Source organism: Mastomys coucha, unplaced genomic scaffold (assembly GCF_008632895.1).
Source record: "Mastomys coucha isolate ucsf_1 unplaced genomic scaffold, UCSF_Mcou_1 pScaffold5, whole genome shotgun sequence".
NCBI lineage: Eukaryota > Metazoa > Chordata > Mammalia > Rodentia > Muridae > Mastomys > Mastomys coucha.
The window spans coordinates 93,670,371-93,692,478 of record NW_022196911.1 but is presented as its reverse complement, the minus strand read 5'-3'; the positions used below and the strand labels follow the sequence as shown (position 1 = coordinate 93,692,478).

Here is a 22,108-nt window from a genome sequence, read left to right as displayed (position 1 = left end):
TTGAGAGGGTCTTTCCATGTAGCCCTGGCTGTCCTAAAACTTCCTATGTAGATCAGGCTGGCCTCAAACTCACAGAACTCCACTCCCTTAAGCTTCCATCGTGCTGGGATTGTTCTAAAGGTGTGCCACCGTGCTGGGGGTAGGGGAGGGGCATGTTTCCTCAGTCCCCTTCACTCCTGGCCGTCCTATAGTGTGGGGTTTCTGTGTTTAGATCCCTGTTCTAGAGTCTTGTGTCCATGCAGTCACCGGGAGCGTGCTTTTCCATCTATTCCTATCAAGGTTTTGGTTTTGCTAGCTATTCGTTGAATAGCTCCCCCACTGCACGCATCTCTCACTCTCTCTTTCTGTCTCCCTCTCCCTCTCCCCCTGCCTCTCCCTCTTTCTACACACACACACACACACACACACACACACACACCATAAGTGCATTGGGCTTTTCACCAACTCTGGGAAAGTGGTTCACTGGCCCAATGAACTCGAAGCTTACTCCGTCATCTGACATTTCTAAGTAAAAAAGACTTAGAACATAAAAGGAGCAGCAAATTAAAAGCCAGTTTCCCCATTTGTACTCCTGATGGAGTCCTAATGACCATAGGATATCCCCTTCCTGCCACATGGGGCCCGAGCAGATAATAGAGAGTCTGCGAAGAGAGGATCTGGGAGACAGAAGGCTGTGCCCTGCACCCCCAGTCCATTAAGTCATGACTTAACGTTTCCTCTGTAAATCCTGAATGCATTAGTGGCGACTGGGTTGAGGGTCAAATGTCAACTACTCTGCTGTGATGGGGGGAGGACATCTGTGGCTAATTAGACCACTAATTGACTAAACAAGATGGGGAAGCGCAGGATCCATAACTCGGTGCCGTGCTGATGGGGAGCCAGCTTCCTTGTCCAGGCCTTGTGTTCCTGCTCGTGCATCTGTGCGTGTGTGCATGTGTGTTTGTTTGCACTAGGGCAAAATATCTTCCTCCAATTCAGCATAAGCAGGTTGTTGCATGGTAAACTGGTCCAGCTTTCCTTATGGGGTCAAAATGAATCAGGGCCCTCACTTTATTTTATCTATCTATCTGTCTGTCTGTCTGTCTATCTATCCATCTATCATCTATCTATCTATCTATCTATCTATCTATCTATGTACCTCTATTTTGAGTTATGGTCTTATTATGAAGCTCTGTAGATCAGGCTGGTCTTGAACTCACAGAGATCCTGCCTGTATCTGACTCTAGAGTGCTCAGATTAAAGGCATGCAACACCACACCCCATGACTTCCAATTTAATCCTTTGCAGATACAAGTTTACCACCCAGTCAGGTCCACGCAGCTTTTTTTCCTGCCATGAGCTAATTTCGTGAATGACCCTCAATTTCTATGAGGATAACCAGAGTCTTCATTTAGTGCATACTGCACCGAGGTTGTAGGATATTAATTCGTTCATGCGTTCATTACAGTTGACAAATTAGAGTAGCTGTCATATACAGTGCCGTCATGGAGTCCCCAAAGGTCAAGTAGGTGATCTTCACTAAGCACAATCAGTAGTGTGGCCTGGCATGTGCAAAGTTCTGGATTCGATCCCCAGCATCAGAAGGAAAAGAAAGATCAGCCCTGTGGCATTGCCTAGCTCAAGTCCAGCAGGCCCATGAGGTTTATCGGCATTACATGAGATATGTGGTAGGCTGAGGAAGACGGAAAGCTTCAGGGAACAGGTGCCTTTGAACTCTTCCTTATCAGGAAGAGGAGACTCCAGGTGGAGGTGAGTCTGAGAAGAGCAGAAGCAGACAGGGAGGGAATCCAGGTGGGGGAGTGCCTTCCATACTGTCGGGTCTGTCTCCAGGGCCGGGGTCCCCTGGCTAAGGCTCTCACTTTACCTTTGCTTTGCAGATCAATGAGCTGAGCAATGTCCCTGTCCCTGTCATGCTAATGCCGGATGACTTCAAAGCTTATAGCAAGATCAAGGTGGACAACCATCTCTTCAATAAGTAAGTGGCCTCTTGGGGTGGGGCTTAGGTTTTGAGGACAATCCTTTCCTTCCTTGAAGCTCCTATCATTGTGTCACAACTACACTTGTTGGCAGAGTTGACCAACGGGCCTGGAAGATGCATTTGAAAAATGTGATTTCCCCATGCCTGGCTCCCTTCCTTCTGTATCAGCCTGCCTCCAGTGTCCTTCGGGGCGGGTGGCTGGGCACCCCAGGCGATTCACCCAGGACCAGCTCCAGAGAAGTGAGATGCTGGGAACTGAGGCAGCTGGTACACTGCGGCAGGAGCTCTGTCTTCTTCTCAGTTGTTGGGTTTTTTCCTGGTCTGGAACAACTCCTTTGTTCTCCCACCGATGTGGGATAGAATAAACTGCAGGCAGAGCTTGGTGCTCAACATCACTGCCCAGAGTAACTGTTCTCACTGGTGACTTTGCGACTTTTTGGATGTCAGACCAATACTAGAAGTTGTCTCGACATTTTTGGAGACCTTCCAGTGATCATCTCTCACCTACTGAGGATCTACTCTAAGTCATCTGTTTGTGTTTGTTTGTTGAAACAGGATTTGTCTCTGTAGGGTGGCATGGGGCTCACTATGTAGACCAGGCTAGCCTCGAATTGCAGTGAACTCCCACCTCTGCCCCATTAGCTCAGAGATGACAGATATATGGCTGGGACTCAGATAGAAGGCTGGCTTCAAACTTTTGGCAGTCCTCCTGCCCTCAGTGCCTCCCGAATGCTAGGATTGCAAGTGTGGCAGACTACTCCTGCCTTCTAAGCCTTTTCTTGTTATTGCTGTCATTGATTCAGAATCTCCTGCAGCCCAGATCAACCTTGACCTTTTGACAGCCCCCTTGCCTCCACCTCCGGGTGTAGGAGTTTCAGGCCTTCACCCGCTCCTGCCTTCTATGCCTTTCTTGCAGCCTTAGATTTACACTTTACCACGGGCCACATCAGAAACCTTTGGCACTCCCATCATGCTCCACCCCGCATGCCCCACCCCGCATGCTCCTCCTGGGCCCTGTCGTCCGTCGTCCTTCCTCACCAGCTGGCAGTCACCCCGCCATTTTTAGACTGTCCGCCCAGAGGAAAAAGCTTGATTTGAGAGCATCTCCTAGTGGCCTCTCTCTGCTGGAGTAGTAAGGACATCTTGTTCTAGAAGCTATCTGTGTTCAGAATAGCCACCTCCTAAGGAATGAGCAGGTCCTGTTCCAACAAACAAACATTAGCTTAGCGTAGGTCCTCAGTGGTGCTAGGTAAGAGATGAGCACTGAAGGTCTCCAAAGACAGGTCTGACGTCCAAAAAGCCTCAAAGGCAACAGTTTGGGTAGTACACCAGGCTCTGCCTGCTGGCGCTGCTGTTTGAGAGGTTAGGGCTTCCAGGGGCCAACATCACATGCCTCCCATCCGGGGTTTCCCATCCCACAAGCATCTTGGTCCAGAGTGGAACACCCGAGCTCGTAACTGTCTTTCACTTTGCTTTCGTTCATTTCAGTACTTCCAGGTGTAACGTGCAGTAGACAACAGAGCTGTTCTAGAAGATGTGTAGGGAGGCTGCAGGAGGGGCCTTTTGTTTTGATCTTCCGCAAGTCTAGCATTGTGGTGTAGCCAGAGGGCCTCAGTCCCTCGGCAGACCTACCACGGAGGCTATGGGGAGGAGCCTCATTTCTGGATGGTTTTGTCTCTGTCTAGGAGTCTGGGCTTGACTAAGAAGTAACATGGCTTTGTAAAGATGTGATTCCCGGGCTGGTGTATAACTCAGTGGTAGAACACTTGCCTCGTGTGTGTGTGGGTCCATGGGCTTGATCTCTAAGACCACTAAAAGCACAAACAAACAAAAAAAAACACATTCCCAGTCAGCCGACTCAAGACCTCTTCAGTACAAACCAAATGTGATTATTTGGGGGTGTATGCCTCAGTCTGTTCTGGAACTTAGTAGGTAATTCAGGTTGACCTTGAACTCTCACCACACCTACCTTAGCCCCCTGAGTGATGCTGGCATTACATGTGAACACTTGGGTCCTGCCACCTTTATCTTCGGACATAACTGTCCTCAGGATATTCCACGGCAATATCCCAGAGAAGAACGGCCTTACAGTGAGAAAGATCTTCCTGGACATTCTCCTTCCAGCATATACTGAGTCTCACTGATACACCTTTCTTTTTACGTTTTTTTTTGTTTGTTTGTTTTGTTTTTGTTTTGTTTTGTTTTGTTTTTTGGTTTTTCGAGACAGGGTTTCTCTGTATAACCCTGGCTGTCCTGGAACTCACTCTGTAGACCAGGCTGGCCTCGAACTCAGAGATCCACCTGCCTCTGTCTCCCAAGTGCTGGGATTAAAGGTGTGTGCCACCACAGCCTGGCTTCTTTTTAAATTTTAAGGACAGCATACAAACAAACCTACAAAGACATGAATTACAGGTATACATTTAGATGAATTCTTACAGAGATGAAATGTAAAGTTCTACCTGCCTAGAATCACCTGCAGTGTTTGTTGGAAATGCAGATTTTACTAGACGTGGTAGTATTCTTTTTTTTTTTTTTTTAAATTTATTTATTTATTTCCTGTATATGAGGATACTGTCACTGTCTTCAGACATACCAGAAGAGGGCATCGAATTGGATCCCATGACAGATAGTTGTGAGCCACCATGTGGTTGCTGGGAATTGAACTCAGGACCTCTGTGAATGCTCTTAACTGCTGAGCCATCTCTCTGGCTCAGCTCGGAACATTCTTTTAATGCCAGCATTCCGGAGGCAGAGGCAGGCAGAGGGTGAGTTCGAGGCCAGCCTGGTCTACAGAGTGAGACCTCAAAAAAACAAGCAGACAGGAAGGAAGGAAGGGAGGGAGGGAGAAAAAAAAATGCAGATATTGAGGCTCACTTCCAGAATTTCTGCAGGCCACACTTTGAAGGGTCTGCTGCTGCTCCAGATGAATAGGGTGGCTCACAAAGCCTGTCTGCTCTCCCCAGGGAAAACCTCCCCAGCCGCTTCAAGTTCAAGGAATACTGCCCCGCGGTGTTCCGGAACCTCAGGGAGAGGTTTGGCATCGACGACCAGGATTACCAGGTATGGAGCTGCCTAGGCACAGTTGGAGGATTCAGGGATGTGGGGGTCAGGAAGCCACAAGACAGGCAGGGAGCAGAGGGTCAGCTGTCCCTGGGCTACTGCATCTCCCTGTCCAAGCTCACACCTAGTGCCAGCAGGTCAGGAACTGTAAGCCTCAGAGGCTATTCCTGCCCCGGGGAGGGTGAGAGAGAGCAACGGGAGACAGCTCTGTGAGAGCTGCTGTCTTTCAGTCTGACATTCCCAGTCTAGTCTGAAGAACCATCTCCTTGGTAGTTTGACTGAGAGAGAGAGCACAAGCAATGAGGCCTGTTAAAAGTGGGTAAGACAGACTAGCCAAGAAAGGCAGCAAGGGCAACTTAACCTATATCATCCTACTGCCAAGTATGAGCACCACCTCCTGAGCACGCCCCCTGTCCTGGGGTAGGTGGGGGCATGGGGCAGGGTGTCTGCGGCCTTCAGATTTCAGATCGTGATCCTGTCCTAGCAGCCTTTGGCCTCATCGGGAGTGTCAGTCAGGACAGCCGAGTCTGACTCAGCATTCGTGGCTCTGCACTGTCTCTACCTTACGCTTAGAGCCCCTTCTTTCTGCGCACACAGCCTGCTAGTGAAGGTGGAGGAGATTTTCTTTGCCCTTAAGCAGCGGGATCATAGCTTACTTTTTCAGTTGTCATCTGTGCTGATAACGCAGCGGGATCAAAAAACAAGTGCATAAACCCCAAGAAAGCACTGTCGTGAACCTGCTAGAGTTCATGTGAGTGGGGTGGGTCTGGGGACCAGAGAGCCTTCCGCTCTCCTCCCCCACTCTGGAGGACGTGCAGGCAGCTGTAAGCGTCCCGAGGAAGGAGGGGGGAGAGCAGATGCCAGGCTTGCACCAGATTTAAGCCTGAGGGAAGGTCCCTGGCTGAGAAGTCCTGAGGTCCCTCCAGCCCCTCTGGCTGAGACCAAACCCTGAACCCAGTCATAACCTGAATGGAGTCTGCTTTTCTGAAAGTATCTTGTCATTTCTGCCACCCCAAGTTGCTTGGCTCTGTTCCTTCCACTGTGGTTTGTCCCCTGTCCCTGGGCTGTCTCACCACATCCTCTCTGTGTCTGCATCGTGCCTCTAATAGCCTTTTGGGCACATGACTGTGCTCAAGGCTGAAACGAGGGCAACAAGGCTGCGGTTCAAGGAGGGGACGCTTAGCTCATGCATTCCCAGAGCTTGAGAGTCCCGGACGCTGCACCCAAGGCCGCAGGACTGTATATCTCCACCTGGCTTAACTGCTACAGGGCCAAGCAGGAGAGAGGACAACTGGTTTACATGGCCTCTGTTTTTGGGCTGGGGACTCACAGGGCATGTGTCTTTAAAGTATCACCCTTACTACCGAATGTCCGCACGCCTGACCTCTTGCTTGGTATTGCTGCCCCTGTGAAGGCAGGGCTGAGTCTCCACGGAGTTGTTGTTGTTGTTGTTATTGATGTTCATTTGTCTTTTGAGTTTATTATGGAGCTCTGACTGTCCAGGAACCTGCTATGTAGATCAGGCTAGCTTTGAGTTCACAGAGATCCACATGCCTCTACCTCCTGAGTACTGAGATTCAAGATGTGTGTCATCAATCCTGGCCTTTTTATTTTATTTCATTTTATTTTTAATTACGGGTGTGTCTCTGTGTGGGTATGTGTGAGTGCCATGGCTCGCAGAGCTATGGGATTCCCCTGGAGTAGGAGTTACTGTTAAGTGCTGGGGATAGATGTTTCAAACCACTAAGCCATGTCTCTGGCCCCTCCATAAGGTTTTGTGAGGTTGTATTAAGTGATCAAGTAGGACTTCATGAGACTGAGAAAGGTTGGGCAAAGAACCTGGCTGTGAGCAGGTCCCAACAGGTGTGTTTTTAGTATCCTGGGCAGCATGCATTGCCCCTGTCTCTTACCTCCTGAAGCCCATGTGACTTGTCTATATATATGTCTCACCCTCTCTGGGCTTCTCTGTCTGAGCATAGTGGGGGACAGAGGACCAGAGACAGAAGCACAGCCTCCTCGTATTGCCTTCCGACATGCACACCTGAGGGAAGGGAGATGACATCATCCTTTCCAGCGATGGGATCAATACTTAGAAGAGAGGCATACATACCCATGGCTCCCTGAGGTGGGCCTTGTGAATCTCTCCTAAGCTTCCTTACCAAGAGACTCAGAGGTCCCCTTGGTCTGTCTCCCTGTGTTGCAAGTAGCGAAACATACACAGCTCACTTGAGGCCATATTGCTTGTGAGGGTCAAGATTAGAACTTGGTCACCTCACACTGAGGCAGTTCTAGTTTTTAGAGCAGCTCTCTGGGTGAGAACGGACATGTCACACATCAAACACAGAGCCTCGTCTGAGGTCAAAGGTAGGAGCAACTCTGATTATTTGGAGAAGAATGTTTATCGAGGGATATGAATACCCTAAGAGAAAAGAGGTTAGGGAGAGGTCCACCCTGGGCACTTCTCTCTTGGTGTTTGTCAGTCTCTAGAAGTTCTGAGTTGAAACCAGAATTGTAGGGATGGAGAGGTAAGCTGAGCAGGAGGGTGCTTCTCCAGCATGTGCAGGCCCTGGGTTCATCTCTTAGCACTGTGGGAAAGAAAAGGGGAAAAAAAATACTGTGTTTCTCATCAAAAGCAATTGCTTTCATTTGGACTCCTCAGAATTCAGTGACACGCAGTGCACCTATCAACAGTGACAGCCAGGGCAGGTGTGGCACACGCTTCCTCACCACCTATGACCGGCGTTTTGTCATCAAGACTGTATCAAGTGAGGATGTGGCCGAGATGCACAACATCTTAAAGAAATACCACCAGGTATGGTGAGTCCCAGGCCCGGGCTGTGGAATGACCCCGGGTGTGGTGAGTCCCAGGCCCAGGCTGTGGAGGATGGGTTGGGAGAGGGAGAGAGAGCTGCAGTGGGACTTGGTGGGGAGGCCATGCCCACTCTGCTAGTGGCCAGTGCTTCCTAGTACATTAATCCTTTTTCTCATTGCTGTGGCTAAACACCTGACAGAAACAGCTCAAGAGAATAAAAAAATCTGGGGCCTATGCGACATCTTAGTGGGCAAGGGTGTTTGCCACTGACCTGTTATGTTTGTTACTTTTCTAGTGCTTTGGTAAATCACCATGACTGTGACACCTTTTAGAAGAATTTATTTGGGCTCACAGTTCCTTAGGGGCTAGCTTTCATGATGGTGGAGTAGAGGCGGCAGGCCTGGCAACTGGAACAGCAGGCCAAAAGCTTACATCGTGAACTGTAAGCAGGAAGCTAAGAGAGCAAACTGGGGATGGTGTGCAGCTTTGAAACCTCAAAGCCCACCTGCAGTGACATACTTCCTCCAGCAAGGCCCCGCCCCCTAAAGCTACCCACTCGGTGCTACCAGCTGAGGACCAAGTGTCCAAACTTCTGAGCCCATGAGGGCAGTTCCTCATCCAGCCCACCACCCCTGATGACTTGAATTCAGTCCAGCAGTTGAAGGAGAGAACTGGTTCCTGCAAGTTGTCCCCTAACTTCCACAAGCATACAGTGCCATGGAAAAGCAACCAGTCAAGTGTAATAAAAAAGAGAGGGGCTGGAGAGATGGCTCAGCAGTTAAGAGCACCGCACCGACTGCTCTTCCAGAGGTCCTGAGTTCAATTCCCAGCAACCACATGGTGGCTCATGACCATCTGTGATGGGGTCTGGTGACCTCTTCTGGTGTGTCTGAAGAACGAAATGGTGGTGTTCTCATATACATAAAATAAATCTTTTTTAAAAAAGAGAGAGAGGAGGGATCTGTTCTGGCTCATGGTTTTGAAGAGCTCAGTCCTTTATCCTCGTGCACTTCTCAGTCCTTTAGCCTGTGTACTTGGGGAGAGTGTCACAGTGCTGGAAACGTGTAGCAAGGGAGATGCAGGCTAGGAGCAGAGAAAGGACGTGTCAGAAGTGGCTAGGTCAGGACACAGCCCCCAGGGGCATGTCCCAGATGCCCACTTCCTCCAGCTGCCCTCACCTCCCACCTTTCCCGCTTGCCAAAAATGGCCTCATATCATGCTTCATCAGTAGATCAAATCATCTCTTAGGTATGTCCTCATGTCCTCACGGCTGTGGAATATATCCTATATCCCCAGGTGTGTTGAACTAACTTCTTAGGTACTTTTTAAAAAATTAATTTGTTTATGTGTATGGGTGTTTTGCCTACATATATGTCTATGCACTGTTATATATATATGAACCATATATGTGCCTGGTGCCCAGAAAGGCCAGAAGTGAGTGTCAGACCCCTAGAACTGGAGTTACAGAAAGTTATGAGCTGCCATGTGGGTGCTGGAAATTGAATATAGGCTCTCTGTAGAGAGCAAACACTCTTTAACTGCTGAGCTATCTCAAGTACTTTTGTAGATGCTTCCAGACCAGTGAAGTTAGCCATTGCACCTGCTAACCGAGACGTGGTAAAGGGAACTTCTGATCTTCCGTGTTAGAACAGAAGCCTGGGCTTTAATCCACAATGTTGTCAGGGTTGTGGATTTGGAGTCATTTAGGTCTCCTGAAGTCTTCTAGAAGAACAGCCAGTGCTCTTAACCACTGGGCTGTCTATCTCATGAGCCCCTGCAGAATCTGTTTTAAAATCCACGAGTCTAGCTGGGCAGTGGTGGCGCAGGCCTTTAATCCCAGCACTTGGGAGGCAGAGGCAAGTGGATTTCTGAGTTCAAGGCCAGCCTGGTCTACAGAGTGAGCTCCAGGACAGCCAGGGCTACACAGAGAAACCCTGTCTCGAAAAACAAAACAAACAAACAAACAAGCAAACAAAAACACCTCCCAGCAGTCTAGAGGTAGGATCTCAGAGGGCATCTTGGCCTGGGAGGGTCCTAGTTGTTCCAGGTGCTTTCTTGCCCCTCAGCCCTCCTCACTTCCTCTTCTCCATTTTAGTTCATAGTGGAGTGCCACGGCAATACCCTCTTGCCACAGTTCCTGGGTATGTACCGCCTGACTGTGGATGGTGTGGAAACCTACATGGTGGTCACCAGGAATGTATTCAGTCATCGGCTTACTGTACATCGCAAATACGACCTGAAGGTAAAGGGCTCTGTGTTCTTCTGTGGGTCCACTGCTTTCCTCGTGGCCGGAAGAGGCTGCTCCTCCAGCTGTGTGTGTTGGGAGTGGGGAAGCACGCCTTCTAGAGCTGATGTGCCTAATTGTTGTAGGCCAGCTATTTGAAGTCAAGGTGACAGTAATAAAGAGGTTAGTTAAGCCCTGGGTATAGCATATGTGACACTTGATGTGCTTCAGTTCCTGTCTGTGGGATGTGCACGCCGAGGGGCAGGCTGTGCCGATGCATACTTGCTGGCTTTTGTCCAGTGCCACACAGTGACTGCACAGATGCATTTCTGTACCCCAAGAAGGATGTGCTCCAGGCCATGGGCTGGGGTACATAGCCTCTGCTGTTCTTGAGCCAGGCTTCCTGATTTCTGTCACCTCACATCCTGTCCCCTCCCTCTGCTGCAGCCACATGGTCTGTCCCCTGCCCCGAGCCAGGATTTTATATATTCTGTCTGCGTAGTTTCCCTCCCAGCAGCCCCGTGCTCCTCCACTCCTCCTCTTTCTCCTAACTAATCACTTCCTACCTCCCTTCTAGAAGTAGGCCTGGCCACCGCGGCCCCCCTACAGTCCAGGTCCGGGCCTGTGCTGCATGCCTAGAGTGTCTCCTTCCTGTACCACGTAGCCCCATGGTGACGAATGACATGGCCACTGCTGTAAGGAAAGGTCCATGAGAGTGGGAACTGAGCTATCCAGGGCAGTCTTGTTTACTGAGCATCTGCCATGTCTTTTAGTTATAGTTCAAGAAATGGCACTCTAGCACTCTGTGCTAGAGTGGCTGTGGCCGCCTTCTGGCTCCTCTAAGATGCTGACCAGCCAGCATCCATGCACCCCTTCACTCTATCTAGTGTACATTCACTTGCTCAAAGGAGTTTGCCTCGGGAGCTAGGGCGATGGCTCAGTGGGTAAAGCAGTCACTATGAGATCATGAAGGCCAAAGTGCAGGCCGCAGCACACAAGGAAAGAGCCAAGCATGTAGTTGTTCACTTCTGATGCTAGTACTTGGGAAGCAAAACCAGGAAGGTCACTGGGGCTTGCCGGCCAGACACACACACACACACACACACACACACACACACACTCATACACACACTCTCAGACACTCATACACACACACTCTCTCACACACACACATACACATACACACTCACACACACACACACTCTCAGACATTCATACACACACTCTCACACACACACACACTCACACTCACACACACACACACACACACACACATACTCTGACACACAGAAAGAAACCTGGGGGTGGGGAGGTAGAGGCAGGTAGATCCCTATGAGTTGGAGGCTAACCTAGTCTACATAGTGAGTTCCAGGGCAGCCAGGGCTACATAGGGAAACTGTGTGTCAAAAGCCATTTAAGGGGCTAGTAAGATGGCTCAGCGGGTAAGAGCACTGACTGCTCTTCTGAAGGTCCTGAGTTCGGATCCCAGCAACCACATGGTGGCTGACAACCACCCGTAATGACAAAAGAAAAAAAGAAAAAAAAAAGCCATTTAAAGAAAAAAAAAAAGCAGAGGAAAACACCTGCTATTGCCTCTGCCCCTATGCACACGTACATGTATGTTACACACATGTATCTGCAAAAGGGGTTTGCCTCAGCGTGACTTCTGGTGGCTCTTGTCCCTCCAGGGTTCCACTGTCGCCAGAGAAGCCAGTGACAAGGAAAAGGTATGTGAAAGGGTCACTTGCCTGGTGACACCTTCTGTTGGCCATCTGTCATGTCCCCTCTGTGACCCCAAGTCCAGCTCCCAAACATGCAGTCTGTCACCATAAAATGCTCTGTGACATTAAGCAGCTGCCTGCCCTTGGCACACTCAGCACTGACTTCTGCCTTTGCCGGGTTCTGCTGGAATGGAGAAAGTGTCTATGCCGTAGTCCAGCCCGAGCCAGTCAGTAGGTCCCTAAGCTCTGCCGTGGCTCAGCAGGAGGGAATCCTCCGTTCTGTCCTCAGTGTCTTATACACGCTACGATTGCTGTCATTGCCTGTCTCACACTCCTCTTCTGACGCTGTGCATATGTGTTAAAGATCCCTCCCCTTTGCAGACCAGCCATTCTTCCCTGCTGAATGAGTTAACCCGCCTAACCTGACCCTGCTGTTGCTCTCCCAGGCTAAGGACTTGCCGACATTTAAAGATAATGACTTCCTTAACGAAGGGCAGAAGCTGCACGTGGGAGAAGAGAGCAAAAAGAACTTCCTGGAAAAACTGAAGCGGGATGTTGAGGTACCCTCTAAGCTCTGTCTTCACACTCTTTGCGGACCAGGAGCCCCTCTAACCTTCAGAGAGTAGAACTCACGGTTCCCAGCAGTGGGGTGAAAGGGTGCTGTCCGTGTGAGCCTCGCCTAACATCTGTACGATGGGCATTCCTGGGGTCACACTGTCTTAGTTACTTTTCTGTGGCTGTGACAAAACACCATGACTAAGGCAACTGAGAAAAGAAAGCATGTAAGGGCTTCTGGTTCCAGAGGGTTAGAGTCCCTTGATGGCAGAGCAAAGGCATGGTGGCATAAAAGGCTGAGAGAGCTCACATCCATCTGCCTGCAGACAGGAGGCAGAGTGCACGATGGGAGTGGCTCAGTCTTTTGAAACCTCAAAGCCCACGTCAGTCACACACCTCCTCCAACAAGGCCACACCTCCTAATCCTTCCCAAACAGTTCCACTGGCTGGGGACCAAGCATGGAAACATATGAGCCCTTGGGGGCCATTCATTCTCATCGAAACCTCTACTAACATCATTTTACAGGTGGGGCATTTGTAACCCCACGTGGCCTGCTTTCTCCCCATGTCTTTAGTAGGCCATTTTACACACAGAGCTTCCACAGTGGAAGGGCATGTAGCGTTAGTGACAGGAAACCAGCTGTTCCCTGGCTTTGACTCCCTGCTTGCCCAGGGGAGGATCAGGCTTCTTCTCTACTCCACTTGGCTTCTTTTGATTTTCAGCAAAAGGTGGTGGGCCAGGGCTTCCTTTATTATTTGTGTGTGTGTGTGTTGTCTATCTCTGTGTGTACCCAAGTTTGTGCAGGTACCTGTGGAAACCAGAAGAGAATGTTTGAACTCCTGGAGCTGGAATTACAGGCAGTTAGTTGTAAGCTGCCCGATGTGGGTCCTGGGAACTGAACCCACGTCCTCTTGAAAGAGCAGCCAGTGCTCTAACCACTGAGCTATCTCTCCAGCTCAGTGTCGTGTATTAAATACATTTTTTTAAAAAAAAATTCTCGGGCTGATGAGATGGCTCAGCGGGTAAGAGCACCAACTGCTCATCTGAAGGTCATGAGTTCAAATCCCAGCAACCACATGGTGGCTAACAACCACCCGTAATGAGATCTGACGCCCTCTTCTGGTGTGTCTGAAGCCAGCTACAGTGTACTTGTAATAAATAAATAATAAATAAATCTTAAAAGAAAAAAAAATCACTTCAAAAAAAAAATAAGAAAAAATCTTTTTTGTTTTGAGACAGTCTCCCTCCCTCCCTCCCTCCCTCCCCCCACCCCCTCAGTGGTATGGGGGTTGGTTGAGACAGGGTCTCTTTATGTAGCCCTGGCTGTCCTGGAACTCACTCTGTAGACCAGGCTGGCCTCAAATTCATAGAGATCTGCCTGCCTCTACTTCCCAAGTGTTGGGATTAAACTTGTGTATGACCATACTCAGCTTAAAAAACAAGACAAAACAAAACAAAAAAACCTTAAGGCCAGCCTGCTCTACTGGATTCAGACCCAGAAGCTGGGAGTCGTGGTTTGAGAGCAATGGCTGTGTAGTGTCCGTTTCTCCGTCTTCCGTGGTGCAGCATGCCTTTGTGCTGTTCCTCCTCAGACTCCAGTGGCGTGACACCATTCTGGGCTGCTCCTTCCTCTAGCACCAGGCACTTTGATCTTTACCCTACATCCTGTGCCTGTCTGGCTCCTCTTTTTCTGTAGCCGCAACCCTGTGCCTGTCCTCGGGGATTTCTGCCACCAGCCTTGCACCTCCTTGCCCTGCTGAGCAGTTGTCTCACCTCAGACACCACTCTCTACGGTAGAGACTGCTCCCGATGCACTTTGTGGAGAGGAGTGAAAAGGTTGCTTTCTCCCTTTCCAGATGCCTCCCGGGCATCCCATAAAAACCTTTCACCTGTCTGTTCTCTCCTTCCCAGTTCCTGGCCCAGCTGAAAATCATGGACTACAGTCTCCTGGTGGGCATCCACGATGTAGACCGGGCAGAGCAGGAGGAGATGGAGGTGGAAGAGCGAGCAGAGGAGGAGGAATGCGAGAACGACGGGGTGGGCGGCAGCCTTCTTTGCTCCTACGGCACACCTCCAGACAGTCCTGGCAACCTCCTGAGCTTTCCCCGCTTCTTTGGCCCAGGAGAGTTTGACCCCTCCGTCGACGTCTATGCCATGAAAAGCCATGAAAGTAAGAGCTCATGCCGCTCTGCCCAGCCAGCCCTGAGTGCATCTGCTCACTGTTGGGATTTGAGGTGTCTGCATCCCCACCTCATTCACGGGTGACTTACCACCCTGAGGACTGGAACCTAGGGTTCCTTCTCTCGCGTCCTGTGTCACATCTCTGGCTGTCTTGGGTGATCAGGTACAGCTCATGGGAAGGGGAGGCCTTTTTGCATTGGTCTTAGGGAGTGGCTGAAGGTCGAAGGAGACAGGATTATAAGGAACCCCTTTGCTCCCTGACTCCAAAATGATGGAGCAGTTCTGAACCTGAGACCCAGGAGTTATGGGTGTGCCCCAGACACGTTTTGTCCTCTCCATGCAGGTTCCCCTAAGAAGGAGGTCTATTTCATGGCCATCATTGACATCCTCACACCCTATGACGCTAAGAAGAAAGCTGCACATGCCGCCAAAACAGTGAAACATGGGGTGAGTTCCCAGTCTCCTTCAGGGCCCAACCCAGTACAGTACATCTGTACCGGCCCCCAGAACAACCAGAGGGTGGTCTTAGCCTTGTGCTCTGGGAATGTGCCCCTGCCCTTCCTCCCAGTAGAGTAGGAGAACGACCCCCACCCCCAACCCACCCCACTCCCCACTTCCCGTGTGCTGCCTGCTTTTCCACCCGTGCCCATCCTGGCCTGGTAATAAACACAACTTGTTTTTCCCAGGAGTTGTCTGGCCTTTGGGCCCGAGCTGCCAGTTGCTCTCCCTGGTGGCTCCTGGGCGAGCTGCACATCTAGTTGGATAGCCAAGAATAGCTTTGTTTACCTGCACACAATGCTCCCCACAGGCCCGCTCTCCACACATTGCCCCCCACAGAAGCCAGGGCCTTTCTTCAGGGAGAGTATCCGTCGGAGGAGAGTCCCAGAGAGCTCTGACCTGACATATAAGCCACTTCCTTAGGTGGCCAGCCTAGCCTGGTGATCCTTGGTGCTGAATGACAGGCTAATGACACCCCAGCTCTTGGGAGACAGGCAGAAAGACTATCTAAATTCAAAGTCAGCACCGGGCACACCCAAAACCATCTTTTAGAAAGTGCTTTTGTTTAAGACAGCCATTCTCAGCCTTTGAGTTGCTACCCCTTTGTGGGTCAAATGACTCTTTCACAGGGGTTGTGTATCAGATATTTACATTATGATTTATAACAGTAGCAAACTCACAGTTATGAAGTAGCAACAAAGTAATAAATGTTATGGTTGGAGGGTCACACCGTGAGGAACTGTATTAGAAGGCTGAGAACTAGCGGTCTGAAATTGTTTGTTTTTTGTTTATTTGTTTGTTTGTTTGTTTGTTTTTTCGAGACAGGGTTTCTCTGGATAGCCCAGGCTGTCCTGGAACTCATTCTGTAGCCCAGGCTGGCCTCGAACTCAGAAATCCGCCTGCCTCTGCCTTCCGAGTGCTGGGATTAAAGGCGTGCGCCACCACCGCCCAGCAAGTGTTTTTTTGTTTTTTGTTTGTTTTTGTTTTTAATAAAATAAAAATAGAAAAGCTCCAGTCGACTCCATGCCTCTCAGCTGTAACCTCCTTCGCTTCCGGTTAGGCTGGAGCGTCACCTCCTTCGCTTCCGGTTAGGCTGGAGCGTCTGACCCGGTATCTTCTGTGTTCCAGGCAGGGGCTGAGATCTCCACTGTGAACCCGGAGCAGTACTCGAAACGTTTCAATGAGTTCATGTCCAACATCCTGACGTAATCATCTCTACCTTCTGCCAGAGCCAGACTGCTGGACAAGGGGTCGGGGATCGGGAGAGGGAAAGGGTGTATGTGGGCTGGAAGGGAGGGTGGGGAGCAGAGTGGGGGCTCATGAGGGCTTTCGTAAAGGAACTGCAGCGTATGACACACAGCAGCTCTAGAAAGGAAGAAGGGGACGTGCTGTTTGCACACATGCGCACTTCCCGAGCATCCTTGATATGCCCCTTTTGTCCCTGGTTAAAACAGGGTTTCCTCTTGGTATCTCTGTAACCTTTTATGATACCTGGGGGCTGGAGTTGACTTTGTGGGTTTATTTAGGTTTGTTTCTTAAATTCATTGCTCCAGGATTGCTCTTTATAACGCTGTATGTCATCACCCTAGGGCACCCTCCCAATCTCCTGTCAGGCCCTCAGTTCCCTCCAATTAAGGCCAGCGCGAGGGATGAGAACAGCAGTCGGTCAGACACCTCAGTCAGCCACGTTTTGATCTCACCTAGATGGACTTTTTATTTCCTGGAGTGTTGTGCATAATTCCCTCCATGTTTCCACCTTGGATCCAAGTGAACCGTTACATTGGCTCCTCCATCCCGTCCTCTCAGAAGAACATTGCAGGTTGACCCTGACGCCTTGGACCTGAGTCAGAGGCCTCAGAGGGGAACAGGTTCGTCTTCATGAGATGGTGAGTGACCAGGAAGCAGCTGGGCCCTCAGACAGTCGGTTCTCAAAGAACCCAGTGATCAACACCCGAGCCACCTGCGCCTTTGAGTGGAATTCTGACGTCTGTCAAGCCTGCCACCCACCGGCTCAAGAGGAACTACAAAGCATCGTTGCATTTTTTTGGGACTCCTGTGTTTCGATGGCTGTTTCCCTTTGGGAAAAATCCCAGAAACTAATATCTGTCAACCGGGCCCGTGAGCATCATCCGTCTCCTAACTACTGACCTCTGGGTGCCATCACCCGTAACTGGCGTACGGTCAGTGCAGAGCTCATTGCAGAGATGCCACTCCAAGCCCCGGCCTACTATGCAGGTGTCTGGCCCCTGTGCCTGTGACTTCTCACCTGCACAGCTTTAGCCAGCAAGGTGCTCCACCTGAGGTTGCCTGAGTCACCTGAGGAGGTGACCCAGGAAAGCCTATTTGGAGGCCTGACTTGGGGCTTTGCCCATCCCCCAGCATCAGGGCTGATTGATTTTCCTTGTTACCCTTCACTCTTTCTGAACTTGGGATCTGCCTACGGTCCTCTTTGGAAAGAGTGACATCATGCAGCCTCCTTCAGGAGCCTCAGAAGGGAGCTACACAAGTCATTCTGATGCCACCAGAGCAAGTGGTTGCCAGGAAGAAAAATGGCTTTGTTGGCCTGCCCGTGGAGGAGGTAAACTCCCTACCTCTCCGCAGCCCCCTCAGAAGGAATCAGGAATTTAGGATGAGATGGAAATTTTGTAGATAACCCCAAAGATGTGAAGCTGGTTTGTGGGACTGTCTTGGGTGAATAGATGATTTCCAATGCCTGCCTCCCAAACTGGCCGAGCTCAGCTTGGGGAGCTTGGGGAGCTGGAGTCGCCGCTGTGCCGTGTCCTCCCTAACACTTCCCCCCCCACCCCACTGAACTAAGACAGGAAGCAAGGTGTCAGTCTTGGGCTTCTCTGGGGCTGCCAATTGGGTGAGGCAGGTGGGGACCCACTCCTTCCCTAGAAGAGAACAGTTAAGGTTCTGGGGAGCAGAACCACAGGGGTCCTGGAGAAGGACTTGGAACCACATGGTTCGTGGAGAAAGGATTTTAATGTAGGAGAGGGGTTACATAGGAATAATGTCGGGACTTGATTTCCCACCTCACAATCAAGAGTACAAACTCTGGGATCTGCCCCAGGCTTGGAAGCTGACGCTCCTGGCTGATCCTGTTGTGTGTGTGCAAAACCTAACAGTCCTATCAGAGGAGCTACCAGCCGTCTAACTGGGTGAACGGTGGGTTTTGTGGGGGTTTCATTTCGTTTTGTTGTATATTGTTTACAATTTTGAGAGGTAGCTTTCTGTTTTAAGCTCTTCGTTTTCCTGACAGTATTGTTGAGTGGGTCAAAATATTTGAGCTGTGGTTTGGTGGATTTTAGATTGTTTTTGTTTTTTTTAAGGTCATTCTCTGTGCTGTCTTCAAAAACCTGAGTTTTGACTCTGATTCCTTTGGCATTCACATGTTTAAAAACTATTTATCTTTATTTCATACATGTTTTCTTTCTCTTTGTGACAAAGATGTGCTATTTGGCTTCAATCTCCAAATGATTACACCCTCCCCCAGTTATCTGCTCCCTCTTGTCCTGAGCCCCAATCACTCTCTGGGCAGCAGGGGTCAAGGGGAAGACAAGACCCTTAACCTGACTCCTCAGGGCCATGAAGAACAGCCAGACTGTCTTATGGCATCCAGAATCATGTTGGGTCTTCCAGAAATAGATGTTTAAGAATAGAGTCCCAGACAACTGGGTGAGGTCTGGATGTGGGAAAGCGGGGGAATTCCGTTCCCCATCCCTCACCCTGCCTCTTATGGCGTAGCAGCCAGTCCCTATCCCTCCTGTGGAAATTGTGGAGCTGAGAAAATACATCTCACATCCAGCTGACGCAAGGGGTACTATGAAAACTCTGACACCCAGCAATGGCCTAAGGTTGTATTCCCAGTCTAAGGCTGTCCCGGGGAAGGGCGGGGCTGCAGGGCAGTGCCAGGAGTGCGGTTCAGTTCCGCTGCAGTGCTAAATCTCTCCTTATCTAGCTCAGGGGTTACTGGTCTGTGGCTGGCGCCATGAGTGGGCCCCAGGCTGTTCTCAGTGGTACTGTAGTTCTCTGCCACAGGCAGCTCTTCCTCCCCTTCCCCTTCCCCAATCACTTTTCTCAATCCTGGGCTTTAGGCCTGAACAGGTCCCCTAGCCATGGTCAAGGGAGGAGAGATTGGACTCCTGTGGAGACTTCCCCTCTTGACCATGTGCCAGGTCCTGGGGAGGTGGACCAAAGACCCAGGACTTTCTCAGTAGCCAGGCCCGCACCCGGTTGTCTTTTTAACAATTCAGGTTGGGAAGGAAAAACCATTAGCTGTTGCTAGTGCTTGACCTCCTCAAGTATTTCGGGCAGAAAGGACAGTGTACCGAGACAGCCCTCAGAGCTCTGGCCTGTGGTTTCCCAAGTTTAGAGACCTCACCAGCAGTAATGGCTGGTGGGGTAGGGGATCTCAAAGGGAAACACATTTAGACAGCTACCCAAAATCTGCCAGCCGTGGTCCCAGTCCTCTGAAATGTGCCACTTAGGAAGAGTGTCTCCAAGGGGAAATGAGACTCAGCTGTCCTTCAGGTTGAGTCACCAGGAAGGAGGCTGAGGAGACACCAGAAGAGCCCGTCCTTTGCCCACAGCCATTTTACAAGGTGGGAGCCCATACATTTAGGGGGAACCATCTGCTTAGCACATCTCAGCGGCGGGTCAGAACATTGCACACACAAAATGTGAATGAAATCTAGAGTCACCTTTGGGATTGCAGGATTAAAAGTTCTACCCACCACATGTGACTTGTCTATTTCCGGCTGCAAGCTCCATTTTTTTTAAATAGGAATTTTCACCCTTGTGCTTGTCTAATGTCTGCTCTGAACAGTTCGAGCCTCTGTTACTGTTTTAAAATGCATGCATGTTAAAAAAGAATCTCCAAATGGAGGACAAAATAAAACTCAAAAAGCTTTGTGTACATCTGGTATGTGAGTCCTTTGAGATGCAACCCACCCTCCTTCAGAATTAGAATGCTTTTGTCCCAGTTTTAGAGGCAAAATCAGTATATGGTTTGGAGCAGCAGTGTGGCAGCGGCCTGCGCAGAGATGCAATTGATGAGCATTACTAAGCTCGAAGCACTGGGGGGCCTACCCACTAGATAATATACCATGTACCACTGCTGCTTCCCTCACTTCAGCTGTGGCTAGACAGTGGCTAGGAGCCATGTATCCCAACTACCTGTGTGGCTTTGAATACAGCGTCCCTGTGAGCCTTCGGCTATCCATCTATATACTTGTACCTTAAAGTCTAGAACTTGGGCTGGAGGGTGTATCTCAAGGTACAGAACTTACCTTGCATGTGCAGGGTCCTGGGTTCCATTTCCAGGACACGCACACACCAAAAAGGTGGGGGTAGAGGGTCATTAAGAGCACTGGCTACTCTTCCAGAGGTCCTGAGTTTGGTTCCCAGCAACCACATGGTGGCTCGCAGCTACCTATAATGGAATCTGATGCCCTCTTCTGGCACGAAGGCATACAGGCAGATAAGAGTACTCATACACATAAATCTTAAAAAAAAAAAAAAAAAAAAAAAAGCTCTCAGCGTGGACCAGGACCAGCTATGTCAATGGTGGCTGAGATTCAGAGACAAAACTTAGCTCATCTTAGACCCTCTGATTCATAAAGTTAGAAAAATTTCAAATCCCATCAGGGTTGTGTGAATCTATAATCCCAGCTTGCAAAGAATAGGTAGGAAGGTCCCTGGAGCCTGGATGGCCTGGGCTGTGTTTGGTGGTAGAATATTACCTAATACTGAAAGCCTTGGGTTTGATTTCCCCCAGCACCACAGAAAGAATTATTTAAATAGGAATGAGTTTGAATGAGCCCTCAGATCATTCAGAGGCTACCCTTCTGGGGGTAGCCATGCAAGTATCCACATACTGAACACTGAATCTACCGCAGGTTACAGTGTGCCAGTCAGTGTTCTATGTGGTCAGTGAAATCATCTGGGAGACCATGCCCAACCCTTCCCCACCAAAGGGATGAACTGAAGACAAAGATAAACAACACTGACCTAGATCACCCGGGGGTCCCTGGCCAAGTCCACTGAAGCACTGGAAGCACGGTGGGAAACTGCCAGCCAAGCTGAATGAGAGGGACCCAGGGTTTGGGACAAACGAAACAAGGGCTTAGATCCTTGCACCACCACTTAGCAAGCGGATTTAGATACCGTGTATGGGTGCTTTTCATCTTGAAGGCTGCTGTTCACTGCCTTGGCTCACAATGACAGTTCTACATTAGGTAAGGCATGCTCTGCACAGCCCAGCCCAGTGCAGGCATCCACTGGTAAGGGGCCCCAGGTGTGCCAACGACGCAAGAGCAAGTCCAAAAGGAAACACAGGGTTGGGGTGTAGCTCAGTAGCAGAATGTGTGCTTAGTGTGTCCGAGGGCCCAGGTTCAATTCCCTGCATCAAAAAAAGGGGAACCAAAGACAACTGAAGTAAGTCCCTCAGGAAAGGACTCTCCCGGGTGAGGACAAAGCTACAGAAACAAAGGCAGGCACGCATGAAAGAAAGGCAATTTTATTAAAAAGAAAAACAACAAAAGGGAGACGGGACTAGAGCACAGGTTAGTCCATCCGGGCCTTCAGTGTCCTGGTGGTGATCTTGTCTTTCTCACTGTCAAAAGAGAAAAATTACATACAATCATGTCTACTGTCCCTCCTGCCTGCCTCTCCTGAGCCTCAGCTGTAAAGGGAAAGGCTGCCTGGCCACCTGAGAGTCTGCTGCCCTACAACCTGTCCTGAGGGCAGGGAGCTTTGCTGCAGATGGATGGGGTAGACCGAGACAACCTCCAAGGAGCGAGACCCAGGCCTACAGAGCAAGTGCTTTTACAAGCAACTGGTCTCACTGCAGAGGACGCAAAAAACTTTGGATGGCTCGATTCTGCTTTTCATGGTTAGTAAGCAGAACCCATGAGGAAAGGAGACACTGTTCCATTCTATTAGGGTCCTGGTGATAGCCTCAAACAGGGAGAGTGCAGTATGCACCTCAGGTCTAGCTAGAGACTGCAATGTGAGACGCGCGCGCGCGCACACACACACACACACACACACACACACACACACACACACACACACG

General features: G+C 50.0%; 2 protein-coding genes across 3 annotated transcripts in view; one reads left to right on the top strand and one right to left on the bottom strand.

Annotated features, from left to right (window-relative positions):
- Pip4k2b (phosphatidylinositol-5-phosphate 4-kinase type 2 beta) overlaps nucleotides 1-19,950 on the top strand; it is a 31,199-nt gene extending 11,249 nt beyond the window's left edge. Inside the window, exons 2-11 of one of the 2 annotated variants that reach the window (XM_031351932.1) lie at nucleotides 1,878-1,975; nucleotides 4,942-5,038; nucleotides 7,698-7,850; nucleotides 9,946-10,092; nucleotides 11,763-11,801; nucleotides 12,242-12,355; nucleotides 14,263-14,521; nucleotides 14,876-14,979; nucleotides 16,159-16,235; nucleotides 16,620-19,950. In XM_031351932.1, coding sequence (XP_031207792.1) covers nucleotides 1,878-1,975; nucleotides 4,942-5,038; nucleotides 7,698-7,850; nucleotides 9,946-10,092; nucleotides 11,763-11,801; nucleotides 12,242-12,355; nucleotides 14,263-14,521; nucleotides 14,876-14,979; nucleotides 16,159-16,235; nucleotides 16,620-16,665 — 1,134 coding nt within the window. In that variant the 3' untranslated portion in view covers nucleotides 16,666-19,950. Of the gene's footprint in view, nucleotides 1-1,877; nucleotides 1,976-4,941; nucleotides 5,039-7,697; nucleotides 7,851-9,945; nucleotides 10,093-11,762; nucleotides 11,802-12,241; nucleotides 12,356-14,262; nucleotides 14,522-14,875; nucleotides 14,980-16,158; nucleotides 16,281-16,619 lie in introns of both variants that reach the window. The other variant, XM_031351933.1, reaches the window with a different exon arrangement.
- A 1,580-nt stretch (nucleotides 19,951-21,530) lies between these two features.
- Psmb3 (proteasome 20S subunit beta 3) overlaps nucleotides 21,531-22,108 on the bottom strand; it is a 10,547-nt gene continuing 9,969 nt past the window's right edge. The window contains exon 6 of the mRNA XM_031353701.1: nucleotides 21,531-21,646. Coding sequence (XP_031209561.1) covers nucleotides 21,598-21,646 — 49 coding nt within the window. The 3' untranslated portion in view covers nucleotides 21,531-21,597. The remainder of the gene's footprint in view (nucleotides 21,647-22,108) is intronic.